Here is a 26,518-nt window from a genome sequence, read left to right on the forward strand (position 1 = left end):
TCAGTAATGCTGTTACAGAGAGTTCCTGCCATCACTTAATTACTTATTTAGGTGAACACCATCACGACTGCAAACTGCCATTGGTCCATGTGAACTGAAATATTCCTGGGATTCCTGGCTGTTGGTTTGTTGTCATTTATCTACTGGGAACTAAACCCAGAGCTCTGTACATGCTAGGCAAACACTCTATTACTAAGCTATATTCCCAGCCCCAACTAATAGTCATTTTTTTTGTATATCCTTTTATCAGTACATTTTAGGTGTACAACATAATGACATTCATCATTGGAGATGTGCACCTTTACATACTCTCTTGGTTCTTATTTTTCCCCCTTCCCCTACCTTCCCTTCAGCCCCTCCATCCCTCCCTCTTTACAAAGACTTTGTTTCCATTTTTTCATTTTCTCATATTGATTCCATTCCCCTCTTTCCTTTCCCCTACCCCTCCCACTTCCCCCTCCCCTTTGCCCCTTTTCTTCCTATTTCACATTATCTATTATACCTTTTAGTCCTTATTTACACTTTCAGTTTCTCACACTAGAGAAACTATTTGGTATTTACACATGTGTGTCCTGTTTATTTCACTTAAGAGTATCGTCTCAATGTGCAACCATTTAGCAATAAATGTCTCTGATTTCTTGTCCCAACTAGTAGTCATTTTTAAGCTACAGTTTGAAGACGTTGTATCCAGTAAATATTGGCATAGTAGTTTCTGTTCTTTAGATTGGTCTTAACAAATAGTGCTTTGCGGGATTGTGCATTATGCCCATTTTTCAGACGAGGAATCTGAGGCCCAGAGAGCTAAAGAAACTTCCCAGCAAAACTGGCTGAAATGGATACAGACTCATTTCCATGTGGCTCTAAGCCCAGGCACCGATGGCTGAGCTCTGTTTCCCAGTAGGACAAGAGGCAGCTATGGAATCCTCGTGAAGCCAGCTAGCCAGACTGGGCTCATCCTGCTTTTGTTCCCTTTTCCCAGATAACAGTGACCTGATCGCATGCACAGTGATCACCAAGGATGGCAGCATGGTCCAGCGATTCCTGGCTGTTGATATTTACCAGATGAGTCTGGTGGAGCCTGACGTGTCCCGGCTTGGCTGGGGAGTGGTCAAGTTTGCAGGGCTTCTCCAGGTAAGATGGCCAAGATCTCTGGAATCTCTTCTCAGTCACCCCTACAAACACACACACCAACCAACTTCTCATCTTTGCAGTCCATTCCTGTTTTTTAAATTTTTATTTGTGTTAGTACATGTTTGTAATGCATAATGATTACATTCATCACAGGAGTTGGCACAAACACATAACACATCTTAATTCTTTTTTTATCCCCTTTCCCTCCTCTCCTCCTCCATTTCTAATAATACAGGGAATACATGAATAAATTGCCTCTGAAAAAAGCCTAACTTTAGCTGGGCATGGTGGCACATGCTTGTAATCGCAGCTACTCAGAAGGTTGAAGTAGGAGGATCCATATCTACAGGTTCCACATCTGCAGAGTCAACTAACTATAGATCAAAATCTGTTAAATAAAATTGTGTCTATACTGAACATGTAGACCTTTTTTTGCTTATCACTATTCTCTAAACAATATTTGCATTGCATTTTTGTTGTATTCTACAGTATAAGTGCTAGGCAAGTTAGTGCACACCTATAATCCCAGTTACTCAAGGGGCTGAGGCAGAAGGATCTCGAGTTCAAGGCCAGACTGCGTAACTTAGTGATGTGTACCCTATATCAAAATAAAAAAGGGCTGGGGATATAGCTCAGTGCTCCCTGGGTTCAATCTCCTGTACTTCAATAAAATAAAAGGTATTATAAGTAATCTAGAAATGATTTAAAGTTTAAGATAGTATGTGCATAGGTTTTATGCAAATACGATGCCATTTTATATGAAGGACTTGGACATCTGCAGATTTTGATATCCTTGGGAGACCCTGAAATAGTCCTCCTGGGATACCAAGGGATGACTACACATGTGTTTGAGAATGTGTGTGCATTTTTATGGTATCACACTATTCTAAGCTTTGGTTTTTTTTACTCAATAGAAATCTTGGAGAACTAGCCATGTCAGTACATGCCAACCTGCTAGTTTCTTTTTAACTGCTGTATGACTGTACCCAAGCATGTTTGGCCAGAGCCCTGTTGATTGCTCCCAACTTTTTATCTTTCCAGACAGTGCTGCTGCAAACAGAATTGTTCTTCCTTCTTTATACACTTGGGCAAGATTTCCCTAGGCAGTTAACCAAGAAATTGGGATGCACCTCTTTTAAGTGTTAAATACTGCCAACTTACTCTCTCTAATGATTTATTAGAATTCCTTTCTTCTCACCCCCTCTTCAGTAAAGAAAGGCTCTGAATTGCCGAACACTAGGTTGGAGCTTGAGGTTTGTTAATGTTTATCAAGTGATGTGTGACAAATTCCAACCAGGTAGTGAATGAAACAAAGAACGAGAAGGGTAGAGAAGTCCTTCCACGTCACACGTCTGCCATACCCCAGGTGCCTGAATTTTTGGCAAGGATATCCTAGCCTGGGACTTGCCCTACTTTGAAACAGTCCATTTCCTTGCTGTGCGGTTCTGGATTCTGGATATTACCAGGCTGATCTGCCTCTGTCTTGTTGCAGCATGGCCTGCTGTCTCTGTCCTGCTATTCATGAGAACCATCCACGTATTTGAAAGCAGCCTCTAAAGCAGCATCCACGTATACTAAAGCAGCCTCTTCCCCACTCTCTTCCTTTTCAGGATCTTCCTATTTAAAGATATCTTTTACAGAGGGCAGTGAGAGAAACAACAGTAACAAGAGAGAAACAACAGTAGGAGGACCTTTCATTCAAAGAAAGACTTCCATGCAAGACATTGTCCATTATTATACCTAAACTTCTTATTTGTCTCGGCTTATAATTAATTTCCTTTAGAATTTAGTGTCAGGAAAAGTGTTTTTCTCCCTCAGAGGATTAATAGGTGTCTTCCATCAGACAATAAAAGCCACATAAACCTTTTTTTTTTTTTTTGGTCATTTTCCAATAGCTACTATTTTTCAGTTGTTACTATGTACCACATTCCCAGCTGTGAATCCCCAATGCCTCAGCTAATCCTCATAGCCCAGTTCTGATGCAGGCATTGTTTCCAGAGAACCAGTGCCACATGTCATGCCTAAGAACTCTAACCATCCTCCTTGCTAAACCTTCTTCAACATTTTCCCCACCTCTTATAGCATTTCTAACCTTTGTGTCTATCTCCTATCTAGTGCTTTTATCTCAAATCACCTTGAACCTTTGTGGGAGCCAGATTCTCTCTGCAGATTCCATTCTGAGTTTTGTTATTAGTTGCTACATGTCAGTTTCTTCTCTACCTTTCACAGGAAGCTTTCTTAAAATGTCTTCCCTCCTTGTCCCTTTCTCAGGGTTAGTGTTTTCCTTGAGGGACCAGAAGTTCCTTAAAGACACAAAAGGATGCCCGCAATGCCTTATTCTTAAGAGAAACGAGTAGATGAGTTATCGTATCTAAGATATCCCAGATGGTGATAGGGATTTACATTCATCATCTCTGGATTCTCAATAGTAAGAATTGTTAGAGTCTACCTATTGAGTTACCAATGGCCCCTTGAAAAAGCTGATGTACCCTTTTATTTACTAGGCACCGCAAGTCCTCAAGAAAATGCCTACCAGCCACCATAACCAGCACTGATTCTTTTTGAGCCTCTCTGCATCCCACCCTGTCTTCTCCCACTTGACCTGGGCTAGTTTGTGCTCCTCCTTGACCCTGCCATGTTCTACATGAAATACAAATGTCCCAGCTCCTGAGCATCTGCCCCCCTCTCAAGCCTGACAAGCACTGTGTCTTTGTCTCTTCTCTGTGCAGGACATGCAGGTGACTGGTGTGGAGGACGACAGCCGTGCCCTGAACATCACCATCCACAAACCCGCATCCAGCCCCCATTCCAAGCCCTTCCCCATCCTGCAGGCCACCTTCGTCTTCTCAGACCACATCCGCTGCATCATTGCCAAGCAGCGCCTGGCCAAGGGCCGCATCCAGGCGAGGCGCATGAAGATGCAGAGGATAGCTGGTGAGTGGCTGGCGTGGGAAGGGTGTCCCCTGGGCCCTCGGGGCAGGAGCAGACAGGGCTGTCAGCATGCTTCTCACACTGACCTGGAGAAGCCCCTTGGCTCCTCTAGAAGATATATGTGGCTTAGGACTCATTGTAATTTGTGCAGGAACGGAGAATTCCCTGGGAACTTCTTGCTTCCTAAGAGAGTATCTAGGGCTGCATGGAAGAGAAGGAAAGCCCTCCGTAGCAGGCAGGAGGACATGAAGCACCTGGAAGAGTAGGACAGCTGTTCTTACTCCTCCCCACTGAAATTCTCAAACTCCGTATCAGTTTGAGAATTTCATATGCAGTTACATACATGTTACAGAGTACATGTACCAATTACAGCTGTAGAGTGCCTTGACATTCCTCTACTACCTTTGATTCTGAAACAACACTGAGATTGTAGGGCCTCCTCTGCCCATTTTGCAGAGGAGGAAGCAGGCTCAGTGGCTTGCCAGAGTTTGCACAGAGAACAGAACCCAAATGCAGCACTTGCTCTGAAGCGCATCCCTTCCTCCTCCCCTTTCCGGCTCCTTGGAGGGTCAGCTCTGCTGAGTAAAGGGCAGTGACCCAGTACTGAATTCAAAGGTCATTTTTTTTTTTTGGTACCGGGGATCGAACTTGGGACCTTGCGCTTGTAAGGCAGGTGCCAGAACCACTGATCTAAATCCCTGGCCCTAAAAGTCATTTTATATTTCTTTTTTTTTTTTAATCCTTGAATTTTTATTTTTATTGGTTGCAGTAATACTGATTACATTCCTTGTGGGGAATCAGTACATGTGCATAACATGTCTTAATTCTTTATTTCATCCCCTTCCCCACCCCTTCATTTTGTATTTCACAGGGTTTGTGATGAATTTTTGAGGAAGCATGCCTAGTTAAGGCATGGAAACCAGGGCCCCAGTTCTTTATCAGGACAGAGTTACAGTCCAGGCATTTTGTGTATGTGTGTGTGAGGGGCATTACATTCTGTCAGTCCGAAAACTATAAATGACCTTTTTCACGGTACCCTGTGCCTTCAGTTCAGCACCAAGGGTTCTTCTGCTGTGGCTGCTGAGAGGATTGCTAGCCCATGAGGCGAGGAGGGGCACTCTCTCATGGATAACCTAAAAATAAGCACTGAGAGGGCCACGTGAACACTTCTGATTCAGTGATTTATGGTGCATGCCTCGTTGATTTGCACCGGCCTGCATCCCATGTAGTCCTCCCATCTTATTTCTCATTTAGCTGAAACTTGGCCTGCAAAATCATTACAGAAGCATTTTGTAATGTGCAAAGTGACTTAAATCATTCAGCCCTTTCTTTTAAGATTTATTTTCAGAGTTTTCTTTTTTTTTTTTTTAATGTAAAGCAGTTTCTCATAGCTAGCATGAAGGCCAAATATTTCATTTGGAAATGGAGAATTATGCTGTAAAGTGGCTGTTAGAACTAACACCTTGGGTATTTCTTAAATTGATTTTAAAAAGCCCCTCTGAACTAATATATCAGGAGATTTGTTTATGGAAAGGAGGATAGCAGCCATGACAGATACACACTCACAAATACACACACTTATCGTGTATATATTCTTTCTCACATGTAGTGGGCCCGCCATATTTCTGGGTTCCACATCCGTGGATTCAACCAAGCAGGGATTGAAAATATTGAGGGGGGAAATGAGTCTGTACTAAACACTCACAAATTTTTTTCCTTGTCATTATTCCCTAACAATCCAGTATAATGACTATTTACATAGCATTTACATCATATTGAGTATAAGTTTTCTAAAGATGATTTGAAGTGTGAGGGAGAGTATTCCCAGGTTATATGCAAATACCAGGCCATTTTGATGTCCCAAAGAGATTCTGCAATCAATCCCCTGTGGATATGAGGGTCATTTATATATACTTATGTAAACTTTCAGGGGAGAATTACCTCTGGTTCTTTGGGGTCTGAAACACCACTAGAAGCTAAGCCATTGGCAAGTCTTCTACACATGGAACCAAGATTCCAAGATATAAATTGGCCCAGCATCTATTCTGCTTGAAGAGCCAAGCCCAGAACCCCTTACTCCTTGGCCTCAACCTTGGCCCGAAGCTGTCGCTAGACACCTGGCTGTGTTTCATGTTCTTTTTTGGGGGTGGGGGGTGGTACCAGGGATCGAACTCGGGTCCTTGCGCTTGCAAGGCAAGCGATGGAACCACTGAGCTAAATCCCCGGCCCTGTGTTTCATGTTCTGAGCCTCAGTGGGATCTTCAACATTCTGCTGGTCTCCCCAGAGCAAGGCTGCCTGCTTGGCAATCTCCCAAGTGTCACGAATAGTTGAGCTACGGCCCCCAAGTCTTCCCTGCCTGTCCCCATGCCACGCATTAAGAATGAACTGGGCTGTTGTTTGATTATAGCACTCCTGGACCTCCCAATCCAGCCAACAGCAGAAGTCCTAGGATTTGGGCTTGGCACCTCCGCTTCCACCCAGCACCTGCCTTTCCGCTTCTATGATCAGGGCCGCCGAGGCAGCAGTGACCCCACAGTGCAGCGCTCTGTGTTTGCATCTGTGGACAAGGTGCCAGGTAAGTCCCCTGCTGCTGGGGATCCGGGGACCTTCTCTCTGTTGGGCCTGTGTACATTGCCCATTCTTTCTGAGAAATCCCAGCAGCTTGAAGCACCCGCTTCTTAGAATGTATCAAAGCATAATACAAATTAACACAAAACCCAGAAATAAATCTTGGCTTTCCCTTTGGTGTTTTGCCCCTTCAGTTTGCTTTTCCAGAGATTTTTTTGGGTATATGAGGAAGTTCTCAGAACTAAGACTAAGAAGTTTCTTGGAAATAATTGAATTCTTAGTAATGAGGTTGTGGGAGAGTAATTTCCTCCTCCATGCAAGATAACTAGAAAGAAATACTATGTGGTTCCTGGTACAATCCCTGAAGAAGGGAGCTGTGTGAAGAAGGCCTTGCTGCCCACCAGCTGTTCCTTCCTTCCATTCCACTTTCTCTAGAGCTGCCTCAGCCCTCGTCCTGAATTCCCCCCAAATGGGAAACTTGAATGGAAAGTGCATTGTCATTTTGGCAAAGCAGAAAGAACTGCTTCTCCAGAAAAGCCGTCCTGCTTCCTATTCTAACACATGGGCCTTAAGTACATCCATATGCATCAGATTCCTTGGTCCCTCGAATACAAAACAGAAAACCGGCCCAGCTCTTCCCTGCCACTTAACTCCTTGGGGCTCACACCTGAATTGCAGGTGTTGTGAATATCCTCAAAAGCCACTGATGATTTAAAAACAAAGTGCAGCCATAAGAACCTACACCAAATGCAGGTCCTTTGTTCCTCCATGACTTATTTTACTCTCATCCTTTGATTCAATTAATTTATCTTTTATATACTGTAGCCATATGATTTTCTTAATCCAAACAAGACATGCTAAAATGAAAAAGTTTCCTTTGCTCCAGAAGTAACCACTACAAACAGTTTCTTACATATACATCCAGAAGTGTTTATTTGTGTGTCATATGTGTGTTTTTGCATATCTGTTTCACACGTGGAGGTATACAGTAGCATGGATGTGGTTCTGAACCTTGACCTGCATTGCCAAGTGAGTGTTACATGTTGGCACATACAACCAACTTCATTCTCATTAACTGTTGCAGTGTTCTACCCTATAGAGAAACCAAAATATGTCTTATAGTGGTGAACATTCAGGTCAACTCTAGTGTTTTGCTCTGATGGTGTCACAATCAGCATCCTTTAGGTGTCTTTGTATAATTGTGCTAATCTTGCATGTCTGTGGGATAAATTCCCAGCAGGGGATCTGCCAAGTCAAAGTGGAAGGTTTTCAATCTTGATAGATATAGTCCCAACATGAACTTTTGGGGAAAATGCCCCCATTTACTGTGCCACCTGCAGCCTCTCAGTGTTGTCCCTCTGAAAAGACCAATCCCAGGCCATGCAATTGATGGCAGCCCCACCTCTGTTTCCAGCCAGGGAATGTGAGGTGATGTCCAGGTCCAGTACAAGAAGGCTTGTTGCTCATAAGTTCTCCAGGTTGCTTTGTGTTCTATGCTGATGCTTGCTCAGTAAATATAAACTATGACTGTGAGTTCAGGTTAACTAAACACAGATAGCCCTGGTAAGAAATTCTTTTTGGGTCTTGAGCCTCTTTCAGTTGCAGAATTAAATGGTGAAGGAGAAACCCCAGGCCTTATTTCCACTCTAATCCTTTTTGGAACAAGATGGAGTGTACATAAACAAATTGAGCCAAGTATCACATTCTTCAGTGTTTACATGATCATTTCTCTGGGGACAGAATGCATTGCAATGATGAGGACCTATTACTTACCTCTTCCACCTGCCTGGGCTTCCAGGGGAAGTGTGAGATCTTCAGGCCAGGTGCCTGGCACAACTGGGATCTCCAGCATCCTGTTGCTGGCCCTAGGACTGGGAATATGAGGCGGGGCCAGTTGGGGCCACAGCAAGTCACACAGAGTTGCTAAGGTAGCTGCCAAAACCCTTGGCTGGGCTTCTGGACTCTCAGTGGAAGTGCCATTGAGGTATGGGGAGTAGGGTGGGGATATTCTCATTTATGTGCCCTCCTGCTGTGGGTTGACATTAGAGCAGTGGCTTGAAGAGCACATGGAAATGCCAGTGTAAGTTGAGGTGAGCACTGTTTGGGGAGGAGGACAGTGACTCACAGCAGGGCCCACAGCAGTGGCCATTCTGCATCTGGAGCCATCTTGAATTCTCAGTCTGGTCCTCTCCCTTCCATTCAGCCAACTGGATCTTTCCAAGCCGTAAATCAGATTGTGTCGTAACCTTCCCTCCAGACTTCCAGTGGCTTCCCAGTGACTTAGATCAAAATTCACATCTCCTGCTCTGGTCTTGTGTGATCACTGTAAAATGTGGCCCCAGCCAGCCTCTCCGAGCTCCCCTACATTCACCCATCCCTGCCCTGGCCAGCTGCCCTGCTCCTCGATATCAGCACTCCTCACGATCCTGGGCTCGGGGCCCCTCCCTTCCCACTCTGAAGGACATTACTGAGGGACCCAGCGAGGCTTTGTTATGTGGACTATAATTGCCGATATTCATGACACTAGAAATTAAAGCTAGGAAATCCTTTTAGTAATTCTATAATAAAGCTATTGTATATAGACATAAATAGCATGGTTTTCTATGAATAATAACTGTTTTCCAAAACAAAAATGATGATTTTACATTTTTGCAGATCTCTTTAATGTCTTACTTAGTAGAATGCAGCAGATTCTCCTCTACCTCTGCTTTCACTCTGTTGTGACAGCATACATTATGTGGCCTCTGGAAAATTCAGTGCGCCCTTGGGGAAATGAATATTATAGGAAAATGATGTCTTACTATTTTTAGGAAAACAAGGATTCCCAAAGCACAGTGTTAGAACCACTACCCTAGATCACTGAGCCTTTCCTGGCCCAGGGCCTTTGCATCGGATGCTCTTGTCTAGACCCCACTCATTGCTCAAGCCCAACCTCTGTGCTTCCTCATCCAAGAGGCCTTTTCTTATGACACCCCCAGCCAAAGTTATGTTTCATATTAGCCTATTTTATTTTCTCCATGGCACCACATTACCCAGGTGACATATCTGTGTACCTGGCCCTGACCTTCCCCATTCAGAAAGTCACCTGTATGGGACCATAGTCTGTCTGGTTCACTGCTGTCTCTTAGCTCCTAGCACTGTGGCTTCCTTCAGTGTTTGTTGAATGAATAATAAGCCTGCATTTGCTCCCTGCCAAGGCCTTATCCTTTGTTCAAATACCAGAAAGATAAGGAAGTTCCCTCTGGGACCGTAGACATTTGGTGGTTTAGTCTGTGACTCTGACAAGATAGCACAAGAGCACTGAGACCCCAGAAGATCTTAAGTACATTCCTCTGTTTGATTTCTGTCACCAAAGTGATTGAGCTGTTTGTCTGGGGCAGGGGCACCAGGAAATAGTTTGAGTTGGTGGCACATCTACTGAATTTCACCACCCTCACCTTGAGTAAGCTGAAACAGCAGGGTGGGGCTAAAGGGGAGGCAAGGTAGTGGTCAGTGGCCAGAAGAACCTGGCCAGGTGGGCCTTGATGCTGCCACACCCACAACTGCCAACAGAGGCCTGAGGGCACTGGGCACGACCCTTTCCTACCTTCTGGAATGATGTCCCTGGCCACAGACCACACTGTTACCCATAGAGCCCAGACTCTATGGATTCTTGCTTTTGCCTGGGGAATAATTCACAAGGAAGAAAAACAGCTCTGCCCTCATGCCTCAGGATGGTTGCTAGCAGTTTGCTTTATTAGGACACATCTTCCAGTTTTATCTGCTAGTCCAGGTAATTGTCAGACAGTAGTTTATCTCTCCTTTAGAAGCTATAAATGATTATATTTGATGAAAACACACCTTTCATTTCCTTGGAGGAGATATTAAAGGAGAGCATAAATCAGAACTAATAGTGACTAGCCACTCTAGTGTGTTTTTCTTCTGCCATTTGGCTTAGTAAGAAATCACAAATTCTATTTATTAGCTGGTTTTATGTTTATGGCTCTTGTCCCCATGTGTTCGGCTCCATGGGGGAGCAGGTTGTGTGTGCGCCTGTCTGTCGGGGAGGGCTCAGTGTGGCCAGCCTGTGGGGGTGAGTAAGACACTGCCATCTAGACTCCGGCCTGTGCTCCTGTGGTTATTGCCCTCCGCCCATGGCCAAAGCTGCTTTCCAGAATCTGCCATGGTGGGCAGGTTGTTCAAAACCAGCCCACAAGGCTGTTTCCCCTGAAACTCCAAGCAGCCTTCTAAGTGGCTCTTCCCAGGCTGTGTCTCCCAGAGCAGTGGCTCCTTGCAGGTGCTCACCTGGTGGGTCAGGTGTGTGGGGAGAGCTGACAGATCACAGCCCAAGGCTCCCAGAGTGAAGTGCCTGCCAGGTGACATCTGCCAGCCCTCACTGTGGGAGCCTTAGTGACCCACCCCTTACCCTATTAACTTGGGCTCTCGCTGCTTGCTAACCTGCTTACACGCCTCCCGTGCTGGGCTGGGGATGTAATTCAGTGGTAAAGCATGAGGCGCTCAGTTGCATCCTTACCACTGCAAAAACAAAAACATCCTTCCAATGCATCCTTCCCCAGCCCCTCTCAGTGCCCATATTCCATGTCATCCGCTTCCCCTCTTTCCGGGAGGATTAGTTGCTAGCTCCTCTGCCCACCCAGTGATCTGCATGTAACACAGCCCTGGATGCCATCTATGCTGGCTTTCTATCCAGCCCTCACTAGGGCGAAGCACATCCCATTTCAGGGCCTCTGCTCATCCCCCCATTTCCTTTAGCCTGGATCTGCTCTGATGCCTCCTGGGGGCTTTCCCAAGTACCAGGCCCAGTGCATCCCCTCTCTACGAGGCAGCTACTTTTTGCTTTTTAAATTGAGGTGAAGTTCACAGAACATAAAGCTAGCCATTTGAACTGTTTAGTGGCATTTTGTATAGTCATAATATTCCATCATCACCTCTGCTAATTCCAAAATCTTCCCCCAACATAAAACCCCATTGCCATTAGCAGTCAATCCCCATTCACTCCTCTCCCCTGCCCCTGGGAATCGTTAAATCTGTCCCTGGATATTACATACAAATCATACAGTATGTGGCCTTTTGCACCTGCCTTCCTTCACCCTGCAGAGTGTTTTCAAGGTCTGTCCGTGCTACAGCATGTGTCAGAACTTCCTCCCTTTTTATGGCTGAATGATACTCATTGTATGGATAGAGCACATTTTGTTTATTTATTCCTCCCTTGATGAGTGAGTTTTTCCACCTTTGGGCCACTGTGAACATTCATCTATGTGTCTTTGTTTGAGCACCTGTTTGCAGTTCTTTTGGGTATATACTTAGGAGTGAAAGCTAGGCCAAATGATAATTTAACATTTTGAGGGATTGCCAAATTGTTTTCCCAGGATCTTCATAGCACTTATTTTAGCCAAAAATACTCATTTATATTCCTATTTGCCACCACTGTCCTACACTCTAATGGAAGGCACTTGGGCGGTCCCCTCATCTGGCTGGCCCTTGACAGCACTGACGTGGAGTAGCAGGTGCTTAGTGAATGGGAGGTTGGTGCAGAAAGATGGGACTGGCTGAGTTGATGTATCTGGTCTTCCTAGAAGACTAAATTCTTGTGTCCTGGGCATTTCTGTCTTGCTCGTGTCTGGTTCCTGGCGTTGGTTGGTGGTCGTACAGGGTGCCAGCCAGAGAGTTGGACTTCATGCTGTGAGGACCACGCTCTGCTTTACTAGCTCCTTCCCAGCTCCCTGTTGGGTTGGGGAGCTGTGTGTTTAAGGTAAAGATTTATATCCTTGCACGTGTATCTGGGGAATGCTGTGCTTTTCGTAGGTGTTATCTTTATCAATGACTCATAAACAGGCCTTATCAGTTGCCTGACTGCAACCTGCACTGCAGAGGCCAATCACTGGCAGCCAGGAACGGAGGAGGCCTTGATGATGACAGCATGCTGAGAGCCAGCTGAGCTGACCCCAAGCCTCATATGGATATCCAGAAAAGAAAAGAAAAAATTGAATGTTTAATTCACAGACATCAGCTCTGACTTTCCTTCTCCTGGGAAAAATGTACTAGGTGCTAATGTCATCTCATGGTGGTGTTTCCCAGAAATGAAATTTTTAGGCCTGTTATTTTTCTTGTTTCCAATTATAAAACTGGAGCCAGTTCTCTCCTTCCAGCTCCTAAGGCAAAAATACCCTTTCTGGAGTCACACAGGAAGGAGGCCCACTGTCCTCCAGCTTCCCCAACCCCCAGCTAACCCTTCCCAGCCTTCAGCTCCCTATTCAGAGACTGGCCCTGTAGGTCAGTGAGTTACAGAAATTCAATTCCCACCCTGAGGCCTTTTTTTTTTAAGCAAAATTTATTGAGCTGCTAAGCACTTTATGCATAGTTCTCATTTGATCTTCCCAACAACTCTCACATTTTTCCTTTCTGCACATGAGGAAGTAACCTGCCCAAAGTCACATCAAACAGCCCCCTCCCTGCCCAAGTGAGGCTGGAGCTCAAGTCTGCCCAGGTCAGACCCTGAGCACACACACATCCCCGCCCCCCCGCTCCAAGCTGAGCAAACCCCTCTTACTCCCTGTGAATTGCCCTGTTCTGATTGTCAGTGTCTGTCTCTAAAAGTACGGGGTATAGTTTGAAAGAATTAACTGTGCTGAACACTTTAAATGCATTAATTCTATCCTCCTGATGACTTTGAAAGCTAGTATCCCTTGTTCTGCTCTATAGGTAAGAAACAGGCTTGGTCCAAGACTTCAGAGCTCATGCAAGGCAAGCCAAGATCTGTACCTCCAGTTCTTGCTTCTAAATCCCATTTGCTTCATTGATAGTAACTGACCTCCTTCATGTGATAGCTTTATACATGTCTCAGAGGAGATTCTTTTTCTTTCTTTCTTTCTTTCTTTTTCTTTCTTTCTTTCTTTTTCTTGGAAGTTAAGAGAGGTTTTTTGAAAATAAGAATAGCTCCTGGATTTCCAAGAGGGATCCCAAGTGGAAGATAGACTCTTTTTAGAGAATACCCTCATGGGGTGGCCCTGACCTAGACAGAGTGCTCCCCATCCCCATCTTCTGCACCCACATTAGCACACACCCACGTTCTCATGCTTCAAGACCTGCCTCCCCTATGTCAAGGTCAGGAGTTTCAAGGCAGCAATTCAGAAAGATGCACCTTCCCAACATCACTGCTTCCAGACAAGGCTGGTGGAGCATGGTCATTGTAGAGGCCCCATCTTGCACAAGTCCATCTCAGCCTGTCATGAACAGAAAGCAGAAATGAGACTTCAGAACCTGCCTCTCAGCAAAAGCAACCAGCACTGAGCTCCTTTGAAAGCTTGCCAGAACTATCTCTTAAGAGATCAGCCTTCCAGGGTTAGGTCAGGGACATGGGGATCAAATCCCACTCAGGAGTCAGCCTTGAGCTGAGCCAAGGGGTTTCCTGCTTGCCGGGCCTCTTTTTAGGGTTCCCAGGGCAGCCATGAAGAGAAAACCTCAGGAGCTTGAGAACATGGGGCGCATAGCTTGGAAAGGAACCACATCCTCCAGGCAGGCCTGCAAGGTTTCCCCACTTAGTGCCTTAGGTTGCCTCCAAAGACACTTTCCCAGGAGACGCAATAGCACTTACTGTCTGCAGAGCACTGCCCTGTGACATGTGGCAATGCAGTCATCATGCCCCTGGCAGCTTTCATAGCAGGTAGAAGGTGGGAGAAGAAGAGTTCCCAAGAAGTGATTGTTGCTGTGCTTCTGAAAGTCAGTGCCTACCTCAGACCTCTAAAGTAACTGTGCCCCCTCGGGTGATGGCAGTGTGTCCCATAGCAGGGAGTACTCCCTGGCTACTGATGGAGATGTGTGGAGAGACATGCAGGAGGTGTGGGAAGCAGCCAAAACCCCCTACATTGTCTGCATTTGACCTTGGCTGTCTCTTGGAATATTCTGTAGTCTTTAGCGGGCCTGCTTTGAGGCAGCATCACCAACAACACAGAATAGATAGCGGCAGTGTTGAGCAGGTGGCTCAGCTGCACGCCCATGTGCTGTCTGAAGCCAAACCAGACAGGCTAAATCCAAGGCCCAGCTTCCTGCTCCCACCTAACCCTTGTTACATGGCCATGGCCCTATTAGTTTACCTCCTTGGACCTCCAGTAAGAAACAGGGATAATGTACAACAGTGTGAGTGTGCTTAACACTACTGAACTATACACTTAAAAATAGTTAAGATGGTGAATTTATGTGTGAAAAATAAAATGCAGAGATTAAAATGTCATCTCTCAAAATGAGGTCATGCCCCTGAATCCCCAGAACGGTGCCCAGCACAGGTGAAATGTACAACAAGGGTTAGCTGTGCTCAGAGTGTTTATTGTCGTTAGTAGGGTTGACCCGAGACTCCAGATAGCAGGTTCCCTTTCTATCTATGAACTCAGTCCCTTCTCCAATAAATAACAAAGACACCCTGCAGTAGTACACATGTGCTCTTTTCATTAGACGGTGATAGAACGGTAGGTATTGGGTTCCATACCCACCACCAAAAAGGAAAGTGGAGTTCAACAAAGCAGGTAGAAATGTCCCCCTTTCATAGAAGAGGTCCTGACCCAGAACAGACCTTCCTGCAGTCCCATAGCTCAGAGAGGAAGAGCCAAGACCAGAGAGGAGCAGAGATTCATCTCCTGAGGCCACCAGCCAGTGCACATCCTGTCCTTGCTGCTGACTACCATCACGAGCCAGCTACTAGGTCCCCTTTATCCCTCACAGCTGCTCTGGGAAGCCAGCACCATTCCTCAGTCTGTACATCAGGAAGTCTGTGCCAAGGATGAGGAGCACTGTGTCTAGCGTCATACGGCTCAGCATGGCCAGCCTGAGACTGGAACCAGGGCTGTCTGCCTCCCGCTCCTTGACCCACTGTGTCTTCAGTTCTAAAGAGGCAGAACACCTGGGAATCAGAAGCACTTCAGGACCCCCGGAACTATTGCTGAGTTCCATTCAGATGTGAGCACAGAAACCAGCAGAGAATAGGACTTGCATGGACACAAGTCTCTGCATCTAAAGAAAAAGTACATAAGATCATTTGAAGAAACTTTTTGACCCTTTTCCTATTGATGTTTATTTTTTTGCTTCTGAGTCATTTTTTATCAACTACAAGTTCTCATAAGCAGACAAATGATAACAGATGCAGAGATTGAAAGGTTCATTTATGGCAATAAACCTGGAAACAAAATCCTAGCCCTTGCTTCTTCTAAGTAATTGGTAAAAGTCCACGTTGATTTGACTTTTGCCTCACTAGCTCCAGGAACCCCAAGGTGTCCTCTGGACCAGGGCTTGGGAGCCACTTTACCACTTCCCAAGAACAAATGCCTACCACTAAGGTCCAAGAGAATGAAGAGCCAAGTAATTATGCTGAGTGTGCAGGTAGCTGAAAGGAAAGTTAGTTAATTCACAAGAACTCATAAAACAAACGGCAAAGCTGTAACAATAACAGTGCTGATGATTGAGAGAGGCAGAAATCATTGAGTTCTCCACATGTCCTTTTCATGTCTTGAATGGCCTCATCAAACATGGCACTTCCTGGGGTCAGGCTAAGGGACCGCTTGGTAGGGAAGGTATGGCAGAGAGAGGGAAACAAGTGGCATCTTTCCAAGGAACTTTTAAAATTCCAGGTAAGGGCCGGGGATTTAGCTCAGTAGTTCCACCTCCTGCCTCGCAAGTGCAAGGACCCGAGTTCGATCCCTGGTACAAAAAAAAAAAAAAAATTTCCAGGGAAGTCACATGACAAGGACAATGACTAGGGTATAGAATGGAGAAAAGGAAAATCTGTTGAGCAAGTGTTTTCTGAGGGTTTTTTTGTGAGCCCTATAATGCTCTGCTAGGCATACAGAGAAGGCTGCAGGGCAAGAATGATGGGCTTCCTGGCATGAGGGGACTGGCATGGCTGCTAGAAAGCCAGGCAGGATTAGATGGCGAAGGGCTGTGAGCCAGTGCAGTGTTGGTTTTATCCCAGACTCAGCTGGAAGTCAGTGAGGGTTCTAAGGCAGCAGTGAGGAGTGAGGAGTCAGAGATGGGGGGCAGCAGACTTTGTTTTGATTGACCAGAGCTGGGAGAGGCAGTGAAGGAGGGTGGACAGGAAGGAGACAGGCCCTCAGCCCTTACCTCATGCTCACTCCCTGTGCAGTAGGTGGCACTGTGCCCACCCTGTGGATGAGAAAAGGTCTATCTGTAGAGGAGCCCCCTTCCTCAGTTGGGGTGTGCCTCTTCTGTCCCCTTTTCTGGGTGTTTACACACTATACCTGTACTCTAGGATTATATTGCTTTTTTTTTTTTTTTTTTTTTTTTGGTACCAGGGATCGAACTCGGGTCCTTGCGCTTTCAAGGCAGGCAGCGGAACCACTGAGCTAAATCCCCATCCCAATATTGCTATTTTTAAAAAAGCCTGATCTCTGTTCTCATCCAACAATATATCCTAGAAATTTTCTTCATATTAGTCATAAGATTACTTTCATTCCTTTCTGACTGCTGCCATCAATCATCTGGGCAAATCACTGTTGATTTAGCCAATCCCCTATGGATGGATATTTGGTTATGGCAGATCTTTTGTCCTTTAACAAATACATAGTAAGTGCCCGTAACTGCCCTTGCACAAACGTTTTCTTAGGTAAGTGACTGTGAAGTGAATCCAGAAGTAGCCAGCCTGTGGCATTAACAGGATCTCCCGTCCAGTGATGTCTGTGAGTGCAGGGAGTGGGAGGTCACGAGGGCTGGTTCAACGAAGAATACAGAGAGCCTCAGTCCCCTTCTGAATGTTCTCTGTGCTTATAGCCAGCGAGGACATTGTGACGATCCCAACATCTGCCCCAGCAGTCCTTGTTAGTGGATGATATTGTCCTGTCCAGGCCTTCAGGAGCTGAGATGATTGGAAAGGTCCCCCAGAACTCACCGGGGTCTCTAGAGACTGGCCACTCAGGGCTTGGCTTGTCATCCAGAGAGCCTCGAAGCTTGGCTTGGAGCCACCAATGGGTTCTGTCGCATTCCTAGCTCCTCTCCTGAGGTTACAGCCCTCTCATCCTTTTCTCCTCTAGAGCCAGCGTCCATGGCTGAAATACACAGGCCTTCCTTTGCAGCTTGCAGCCATGGCATTTTGTACCAATGTGCTTTTCATCAAAAATCAACACAGTGGTGGTTTTTAAAAAACAAATTCCCAAAGGGCCAGAATTCAGTATTACTGCAGCATAATGGGAATGGCTATTTTTGTTAGCATCTCTTCACACTTAAACAGCCTTTTCCTTCAGCCTCAGAGTAATCAAGAAAATACATCCCAAAGCCTGTTGACAGGGTCTCGTAAAGTGCTTTACTGTCTCTATGGTGCCCTGCTGTGAGCTCAAAAGCCACCTCGAAAGCCACCTCCTCATATTCCATGTTGAATGACACATTGAGAGTCTGGTTTGGGGAGTAGATTCTTCAACTGTGTAAAATACATGGTTTGGACTATGATTTGCCGGGACTCCTCCCAAAATATTTACTAGTAGGCAGAAACTCAGGTGCATGGCATACGTGCTACACTTTCTTGCATCATAGGATAAAAACTCCATTGATGAATGCCAGCTGTATGTTACATAAAATAAGGAGAAAGTAAAACATGTAGTTTTATTACTTCCACTGCACAGCTAGGCAAGCAGGACTCAGAAAGCAGTGTCCCTTGGCAGAATCTCACAGCTAGGGACCTGCTGCTGTGCTTCTACCAGCTTTCTGAGAAGTGTGTTCCCTTTTTGCTAGGTTGACCTGAAGACTCTGTGGAGCTTCCGAGGCACAGCACCCTTTTCTTATGGCTTCCTGAGCATGGTCCAGGCCAGCATTTAGACCCCAGACACTGGGTTCCATACATACTCCAGCCTCTTAGATGGCAGCTGCCCTCGTAAACCTTGGGCATAGTCAGGTGGTAAGAAGAGTTGGTATTGATGGAAGCCCTCTGAAAACACCCCCACCACCTTTGGTAGCCTGGAAAATGTTCTGAAATAGCTGACATTTACAAAATCCTGGATGTTTTGGAAAAATACACGGTCTGTTTTGGCCAGGTTTCCAGCCTAAAGCTCAGGGAAGTGTCCATCACCTCAGAAGCATGTTCCAGCATCCTGAAGTGGTGCCCAGCCTAGAGTAGACCCTGAGCTGCTCCTTGGCCCCTCTTTCTGACCTCTTTATCCCTCCCCCAAGCAGAGAACAGATACAGAATCCTCCTTCATCTTCTGTCCCCACCATGCCCAGCACAAAGCACCCACAAGAAGCTGCTGGACTTGAGCAGCTTGCAGGTGAACATCGCTGGAACACCTACTGTGTGACCAGTACATGTTACTGTACTGGTCACACAGTACCACATCCCTAATAGGGAGCTGTTGCAGTAAGAAGATTCAGGGCCCATGTCCTGGAAACAGGACTCCCCACCCTTGTTCAAATCCCCACCTACTCACACGTGCTGTGTGCTGACAGGAAGTTCTATAAACCCCTGACGGGCCCTGTCTCACAGGGGCAGATCTTAGGTAGACCAGCACTCTGCATGTGCTTCACACCACCTCAGGATCATGGCAGATGAGGGAGCAGGCAGTGCCCAGAACATGAGCTTGTCAGTGGCAACCACCATACCCAGTTTCATGTCCCTGGCTGCTCCTCTCAGCTCCTCAGGGTACTCACAAGTCTGTAGGTGGTGCCCTTGGCTCTGCCAACCATAGCACAAGTGGGTTTAGATACAGCTTTCCTGGTTGTAGCCCTTGAACAGCACTGTCCCACTCCCCATGCAGCACCTTGGGGATAGCAGAGCATTTCCCATCTGTGATCTCAGGAATCCCATGAGGGGAGCCGCATGGGAAGCTGAGGCTCAGGAAGCAAGGTGGCCAGCTGATCACACGGCCAGGAAGTGGCATCTTTTGCGCTCTGCCTCCTGAGCCATTCTGAGATAGAAATGTCTGAGGGGCTAGGCACCACTGGAGAGGGCTGATGAGTGCATGGTCAGCCTCGAGCTGAGTATCTATAGCACCTGGTTCACAGCAGTCTAGGGAGGAAGGAGCTATTGCTCTCCTCACTTAGCAGATGAGAGGCTGAGGCCAGAGAGGTACACAGCCCAGTCACATAGCAGTAAGTGGTATTGCCGAAACCCGCATTTGGGCCACTGAGTCCGGTGTTCTGAAGCCCTCTTCTGGCCCAGCGCCCCAAGGAAGTGCCTGGCCTTCCCCCACCAGAGCCACAATTTGATCTCACTCACAGCCCTTCCCATGTGCCTCCTGAACAGACCTGTCAGAGCTCACTGATTGATCAGGTCTCAAGGTGATGGTTTGGCCAGGAGTCCTGAGTGGTTGTCTAGGTTTCCTGAGCCAGACATTTGGCCCCGTGGCCCAGTGGCTATGAGGTATCAACAGTCTTTTCTCCTACTTTTTATATAGTGTAGGCTGACTCTACCAGAACTCTTTTAAGACAATAATAATATTGTGCACCAGCCATGCACAGAACAGTTAAGGCCTGCTGGTCCTGAGCATATTTAGAAACTTGTGGAAGGTTCTAGGTCTAGCTCAGAGTGTCATTGAGACCTTCAGGGATGTGAGGAATCTGGGGACTCCTTTAGCTCATTGCCTTCATGAATCCACCAAGGTGACCTTTGTCGACAGCAGTGATAATTGCCTTTTCATGCTTTCCTGTCTTCAATAAGCAATTATTGAGTACCTACTAGTTACCAGGCACTGTGCTTGCATCAGTGACACTGCCACATGGAACTTGCAGTAAGTGTCATTCAAATAATCATACCAGTAACTAATTAGCTTATCAAGGGGACCTGCCCTGTCCAGTGGAGAGTAGGAAAGGCTTCTCTGAGCAGTGGGGATATGGATGGGTTCATTGCGCTGCTGGGATGGGGGCAGTGTGTTCAGGGCCCTGCATCAGGAGGGCCTGGGCACAGAGGGGAGGGACTGGCCCCTGGCCCCTGCAGATGGGACACCTTATGCCTCCAGCTCCTTCCAAGGCATGTTCCATACACTCTGTGTCTCACCTTCAGGACCTCCCTGGGGACAGATGGGCATATTCTCATTTTGCAGTTGAGGCTTCCAGAGCTTCAGGGTGGTTAAGACACTTACCTGGAGTTGCAAAGCCAGTGCAGCAAAGCTGGCATGCTGTCCTGGCTTTGCCTGACCCTGGTCTGAGCTCTCTCTCTCGGTTGTCATTTTTACTTTTATTCCTGCTACTGATACAGCTCAAATGCCTGCCCAAAGGACACAACCCCACCTCTGTCAAGCCCACAGGAAGGAAAATTATATATAAGTTATTGACCTCAAACTGGCCAACAGCTGGAGACCCACAAACCATCTCCTGTCCCTGGCCCTCAGTCCTCTCTCTCTCTCTCGCTCTCTCTCTCTCTCTCTCTCTCTCTCTGACTAGGGACTGAACTCACTGTGTGTTGCCAGGCAGGTGTGGCACCACTGAGCTACATCCCTGGCCCCTTTTTTCTTTCTTTCTTTTTTTTTCCTCAGCACTTTCTCAATGTGCCTCTGGCACTTGTACAGAAACTGCTACCAAATGAGCCACAGCCAGGCTGTCCCACAGCAGCAGAAGGGCCAAGCACACTGTCTAGCACCAAGGTGTGGGCTGGAGAGAGCCATCTTGGGGGCTCAGCCCAGCATGGCTTCAGATGCACCCTTCATTCCTCCCGCCAGCCAGACTTACCCTTTCTTCAGCTATACCCCTTCAGTTTCCATGGGATAGACACCAGGTGGTCACGAAGCCGGCTAGGACCCCAAGGCAGCAAAGAAAAGCCACCCTCCTCTCAGCCCAAGGCCACAGGCTGTCCTGTGAGGGGCCAGGTGCCCCAGACATGGCTCTCTGAGAAACATAGAAATGCAGTGGCATCCTCCCCTGGTTGAGGTCTGGGTGGAGTCTGGAGGACAGCTCTGGCTGTGCCCATCTAGAATTACCTTGAGAGCTTTGGAAAAAGCTGCCCAGGCCCCACCCAGTTAAATCAGTGAGGAAAGGGGCTCTGTGGCCTTTGAGCTACCAGGTCCTTCACACATCCGTCCAATCTCAAGCGGTAGGTGATCTCCCGGAATTTCTCATATATAGCTTTGCAGAGGGTTCCTTGTAACAGGACCAAGTACTGTGGCTGGTTGTCAGTTCTTCCTTAGCCTCTGCCTCAGGCTTGTCTGGTATGGGCGCCTCGTGACTGAGGTCCTTCTTCCTGTAGAGTGACACATCCCCATGATCAACTGGCTTGTGTGGTACCCAGAGAAGAGTTGACAGCTTGGTGGGCCTGAGCGCACTCAGCCTCGCACCCTCATCTGTAAGAGCAGCGGCTCCCGAATATAGGTGGGGAAGAGGAGGTGTGGGGATAAGGGTGAGATATGTTGGATGTCAGAAGAGGCCAGTCCCTCAAAGCTGTTCATGCTGTCAACAAACCCATTATGGGCACACTTCCATGTCATGCTCTATTCAAGAACTGGGGAGTAGGTTCTAGAAAGCCCTGCCCTCAGCTAGTTCATGGCAACCTGGGAAGGTGACAGACATCTAACCCACTATTATAGAAAAGTCTGATCTTCACAGTGATTAAAAGCCCTGGGCAGAAAAAGCTCTGAAACAAGGTTTTGAAGGATGGGCCAGGTTAAATGTGGTGAGTCCTATAGGAATCACAACTGCCGTATGTATATACTACAGTATGTGCCCTCCAGGCAGCCCAAGGAGAAGGGGAGACAGCAAGAGATGAAGTCACTCAGGAATGGACTCCTGTACCCAGTGAAGCATCTGAGATTCATCAGAAGCCCAGGGAGCCACTATGGGCTTCAAGAAGACACTAAAGGCCACACTCTAAACACCCACACACAGCCCTTGGAGCAGGAATACTACTGATCACAGGGGCGAGGCCCATGGGGCCTGATGACCTACACTTAGCTGGAAAACGAGGCAGCAGAGAATATGTCCTTGTGTGGAGCAGCTGGAGCCCAAATCCACTCACCTGGCCCAGGGCCAAAAAAATTGGGTATCATCCTTGACCTCCGTTGCTCCCACTCCCGGTCTGCCCATGCCTGTCAGCTCTACCTGGGAAAAGCAGCTGGAGCCCAGGCAGCTCACTCCCATACCCACCTCCCAGCTACAGACCCCCTGGCTTTCTCTTGAGGGACCCCGTAGTAAGTATTTTAGGCTTTTGGGGCTAAATGACCTCTGTCACAACGCAGCTGACAGTGGCCATGGATAATATGTAAATGAGCAGGTATTTGGGCCCAATGAATTGCTGACAGAAATGAGTAGATACTGACGTTGATCAAGCTTGGGCTATTTCAGAGGCTTCACAAATCAACCTGCTGTTTCTTCCCTAGTCTCCTGGAGCCTATTCTCAGCACCATAGCTAAAAAGGGCCTTTTAAGGTAGAAGATCATGTCTTCAAATCATCACTGGCTCCCATCACTCACAGTGGCCCAGTTCCTGCATAGTCTAATCCCCCTGCTTCCCCTAAGACTGACCTCCCCTCCCCCACTGTGCCTGTGGTTCACTCCAAGGGCCTCCACCTGGGTCTCACCATGCCCCCATGCCCCTGCCCTGTGGGCCTACACGGGTGGCCTCTGCGTGGGACATTTCGCCCCGGTACCTCATGGCTCTGTCCTCACTTCCTTCAGGTCACCTCTGGAGAGGTCTCCCTGACCATCCTATGTGACAGCAACCTTGCCCCACTCCCAGAACTCCAGGTACCTTACTGCTTAATTCCTTCCTAACCCTCATCTGCCTCAAGATTTCCTTGCCCGCTCCCCCACCCTGTCCTACCCTGTCCCATGATTGAACTGTAAACTCCAGAAAGGCAAGCATGTCTTGTTCACTGTTGGATCTCCAGCTCCTGGGTTGTACCAGGCCTTAGATGGGTGATAACTGGGGAGAGAGATGGAGGGACAGAGGGAGCCAACAGAGCATTCATACTCCTATATGCAGCCATTGTTCCCTGGGGACTTGGGTAAGTCAAATAGATCAGTTTCTCTGGAGCTCCCAGGCACTGTGGATGCCACAGAGAGGCCAGGACCACCTACCATGATTGGTGCACTGTCCAGAGCCAGTAGTGTACAGTGAAGGGCTCTGAGGAAGGGATGTTGGCCTGGGGGTAGGAAAAGGAGGAAGAACATCTGGGCAGGATTGTGACCAGACAGGGACCTCACAGACCAGACAGCTGGTGGTATGTTGACCTGCAGACTGCCCGGATCCCCAACAAATGAAAACACTGCTGTCCACGGAACACCTGTTACCAGTTTGGCTGGGCACAGGATTCCCTTTGTCATCACTTTCTACCCTGGCCAGAGAAGTGGGGCCCAGAGACCCTGGTCCTATTTCTCAGACTGGTGATCAGCTCAGAGCTTCCTCCCCTCATTAGCAAACAGCACAAGGAGGAATTAGACATGGAATATAAATTCTCTCGGAAGGAAAGGTTCTTGGACTTGGGGCTGATGGGAAGGATGAAATGTTTTGTGCCGCATGCAGGAGAATGGACAGCAGAATCTGGGGTGGGAGGTAGTGTATAAGGCCAGGTTACTGGCTTACTCAGCAGAGGTAGGGGTAATGCATTTACAATCCCCAATTATGAGTTAATCTTATGAGGATGATGAAAACATTCTAAAATTTTCTGTAGTGGTGATTGCACAACTCCATGAATACACTAAAATTAATCAGTGAGTGGTCCTCTTCAATGAGTAGATAGCACAGTGTGTGAATGATGTCTCAGTAAGACATGTCAAAAAAAATACCATTCTCAACTAGTCATACTGTCACAAAACTGTCATCAAGCAGGGTACAAAGACCAGATTATCTTATTTGTATCTCCTTTTGATCATGAAGTAGTCCAATTTGTGCCACATTTTCCTTAAAGAAGTCCAAATATGAAAAAAAAAAATGGAACACACAATGCATTCCGGAATAATTTGGAAACCTTGATCCAATCCAGACTCACCTGGCACCCTTCCTCATCCCTAAAATTTGCCTTTTTTCCATTTCTTTTTTGACTTTGAAGAAAAAAAACAACTCTGTTCTTACTGGTAAAAGAGCCTCCTGTTCCCTTTTCTTTCCTGTAAATCATGAGATAAGTTTGCATTTTATACCTTTCCAGAAATCTCTGTTGATTGTGGTCTGACCTCAGAATCATGGCTTCTGGGAAAGAAAGTAGGTATTAGGACTACTGCTGCTAGCTTTTGTTGAAATCCTGAAGCATGTTGCGCAGCTTATGTTGTGGAATTGAGACAGGACAGGTGAATGGTACCCAGAAGGTAACTTTCTGGTGCTGGTAGATGACATGCCAGCAACTTTGCCCACCTCACACCAGTGACTCTTAGAAAAGATGAGCTCATTATATTTTGGAGGCAGTTAGGGCCAGCAACACTCTTTTTGTGTGGCAGAAGCTGGTAAAGGAGAAAGATGCCCGAAGGTAAATGCTCAGAGCCAACACTACAGCTTATTGCCAGCTACTGTTTATTGAGCAGTCACTGTCAGCCGCAGTACTAAGCACTGTTATGCGTTCTCCTCCGGCTTCATCCTCACAGCAGTGCATGAAGTAGGGATTACTCTCCCCACGTATACCCAGCTCAAGGCTCAAGACTACAGCCTCATCCCACAGCCAGTTGCCATCAGGGCCAGGATTTGAGCCCATTTGTGTTGGTCCCCAAAGCCTCCTCTCCTCTGTGGTGCCTCTGCTTCTGTCTGTACCCCAGCACTTAGCTCTCAAGCCAGTGCTCCTTCCTTTCTGGAGGGTGGCTGTGAAAGCACAGCCATTTCAGAATCTGGAGCCACCCCGTGAGAAGACACAGCGATGTGACAGGTGCTGTGCCTGCACACAGGCCACCGAGGAGGTGCTGCAGCAGCTCTGTGAGGAGGCAGGATGAACTCCTGCCCAAAGATGTGCTCTCACGATTATTTATTAATTGTGAAAGGGAAGAAAAAAATAATAGGGTTTCCAGGAAAGGGATAAAAGTTCAATATGATAAACTCCCGAAAAGCAATCAAAGGCCAAAGAGAGCAGAAAAATAAAGAACAGAGAGAGTAGGAGAGATGATGAATCACAGCAGCCAGTGCGTTAGCAGAGGCCGGCCAAGGGGCCATATTTCATGGCGATGGGGTGCGGGGCTGGTGCTGCCGAGCCAGCAGAGTGAGCATATGGTGGCAGCAGGTCAGGGAGGCCATACAGCTCAACCCCTCGAGGTCCCTGAGCCTGGGACAAGCTGACGGTGACAGAAATGGATGGACCAGTCATCTGTTTTGCTGTGACTGCTGGCCTGTTTCAGTAATTTTTGTGTATTATTATATGAATGTAGGAAATTACAAATGAAATTGTACATGAAAAATGCACACCTACAGGCAGAGGAAATCCCTCACAAACCCACCAAACAAAAGATCACGTCATTAACATTTCAGCTTACTTTCCATTTGTGTCTTGTTTTTCCTTTTTCTTCCTTTTTTTTTTTTTTTGTACCGGGGATCGAACTCGGGTCCTTGTGCTTGCACAGCAGGCGGCAAAACCACTGAACTAAATCCCCAGCCCTCCTTTTTCTCATTTTTAAAAATTATTTTCAGTTATCCACGAAATACATTAGTCATTTAGGATCAAAGTATGTTGTTATATGTATGTATGAATGTGCAACCCAGGGGTCTGCAAAACTACTATGCACTAATTAAAAAAAATCTAAACCTTTTATGCTTTGAGAACCAAAAAAGTTAAGACATGACAAATAAAACTTAAAGCTCCTTTGACTCTTCCACCCCAGTGTCACTCCCCCAGACACCCTTCATTCGGTGTCTGGTTTGCCTCCTTCCACACCCTCCTCTGAAGCTCTGCTCCATACGTCTGCCTGTACTGAATAGCCAGGACAGGACCCAGCCCCAGCTCTGCAGTTCTAAAATCCAAACAGCTCTAAAAGCCAATTTTTTTCCTAATCTAACTTGAAT

At 46.9% G+C, this 26,518-nt stretch overlaps 1 protein-coding gene across 9 annotated transcripts in view; it reads left to right on the plus strand.

Moving 5' to 3' along the window:
* The window catches only part of Clec16a (C-type lectin domain containing 16A), a 224,433-nt gene that overhangs the window by 172,714 nt on the left and 25,201 nt on the right, over positions 1 to 26,518 (plus strand). For all 9 annotated transcript variants that reach the window (XM_087202956.1, XM_087202950.1, XM_087202952.1 and 6 more), the window contains 3 exons: positions 980 to 1,131; positions 3,861 to 4,065; positions 6,471 to 6,638. In XM_087202956.1, the coding sequence (XP_087059082.1) occupies positions 980 to 1,131; positions 3,861 to 4,065; positions 6,471 to 6,638 (525 nt within the window). The remainder of the gene's footprint in view (positions 1 to 979; positions 1,132 to 3,860; positions 4,066 to 6,470; positions 6,639 to 26,518) is intronic.

Source organism: Heterocephalus glaber, unplaced genomic scaffold (assembly GCF_053883595.1).
Source record: "Heterocephalus glaber isolate CG9 unplaced genomic scaffold, H.glaber_assembly_v1.0 deba00001781, whole genome shotgun sequence".
Classification (NCBI taxonomy): Eukaryota; Metazoa; Chordata; class Mammalia; order Rodentia; family Bathyergidae; genus Heterocephalus; species Heterocephalus glaber.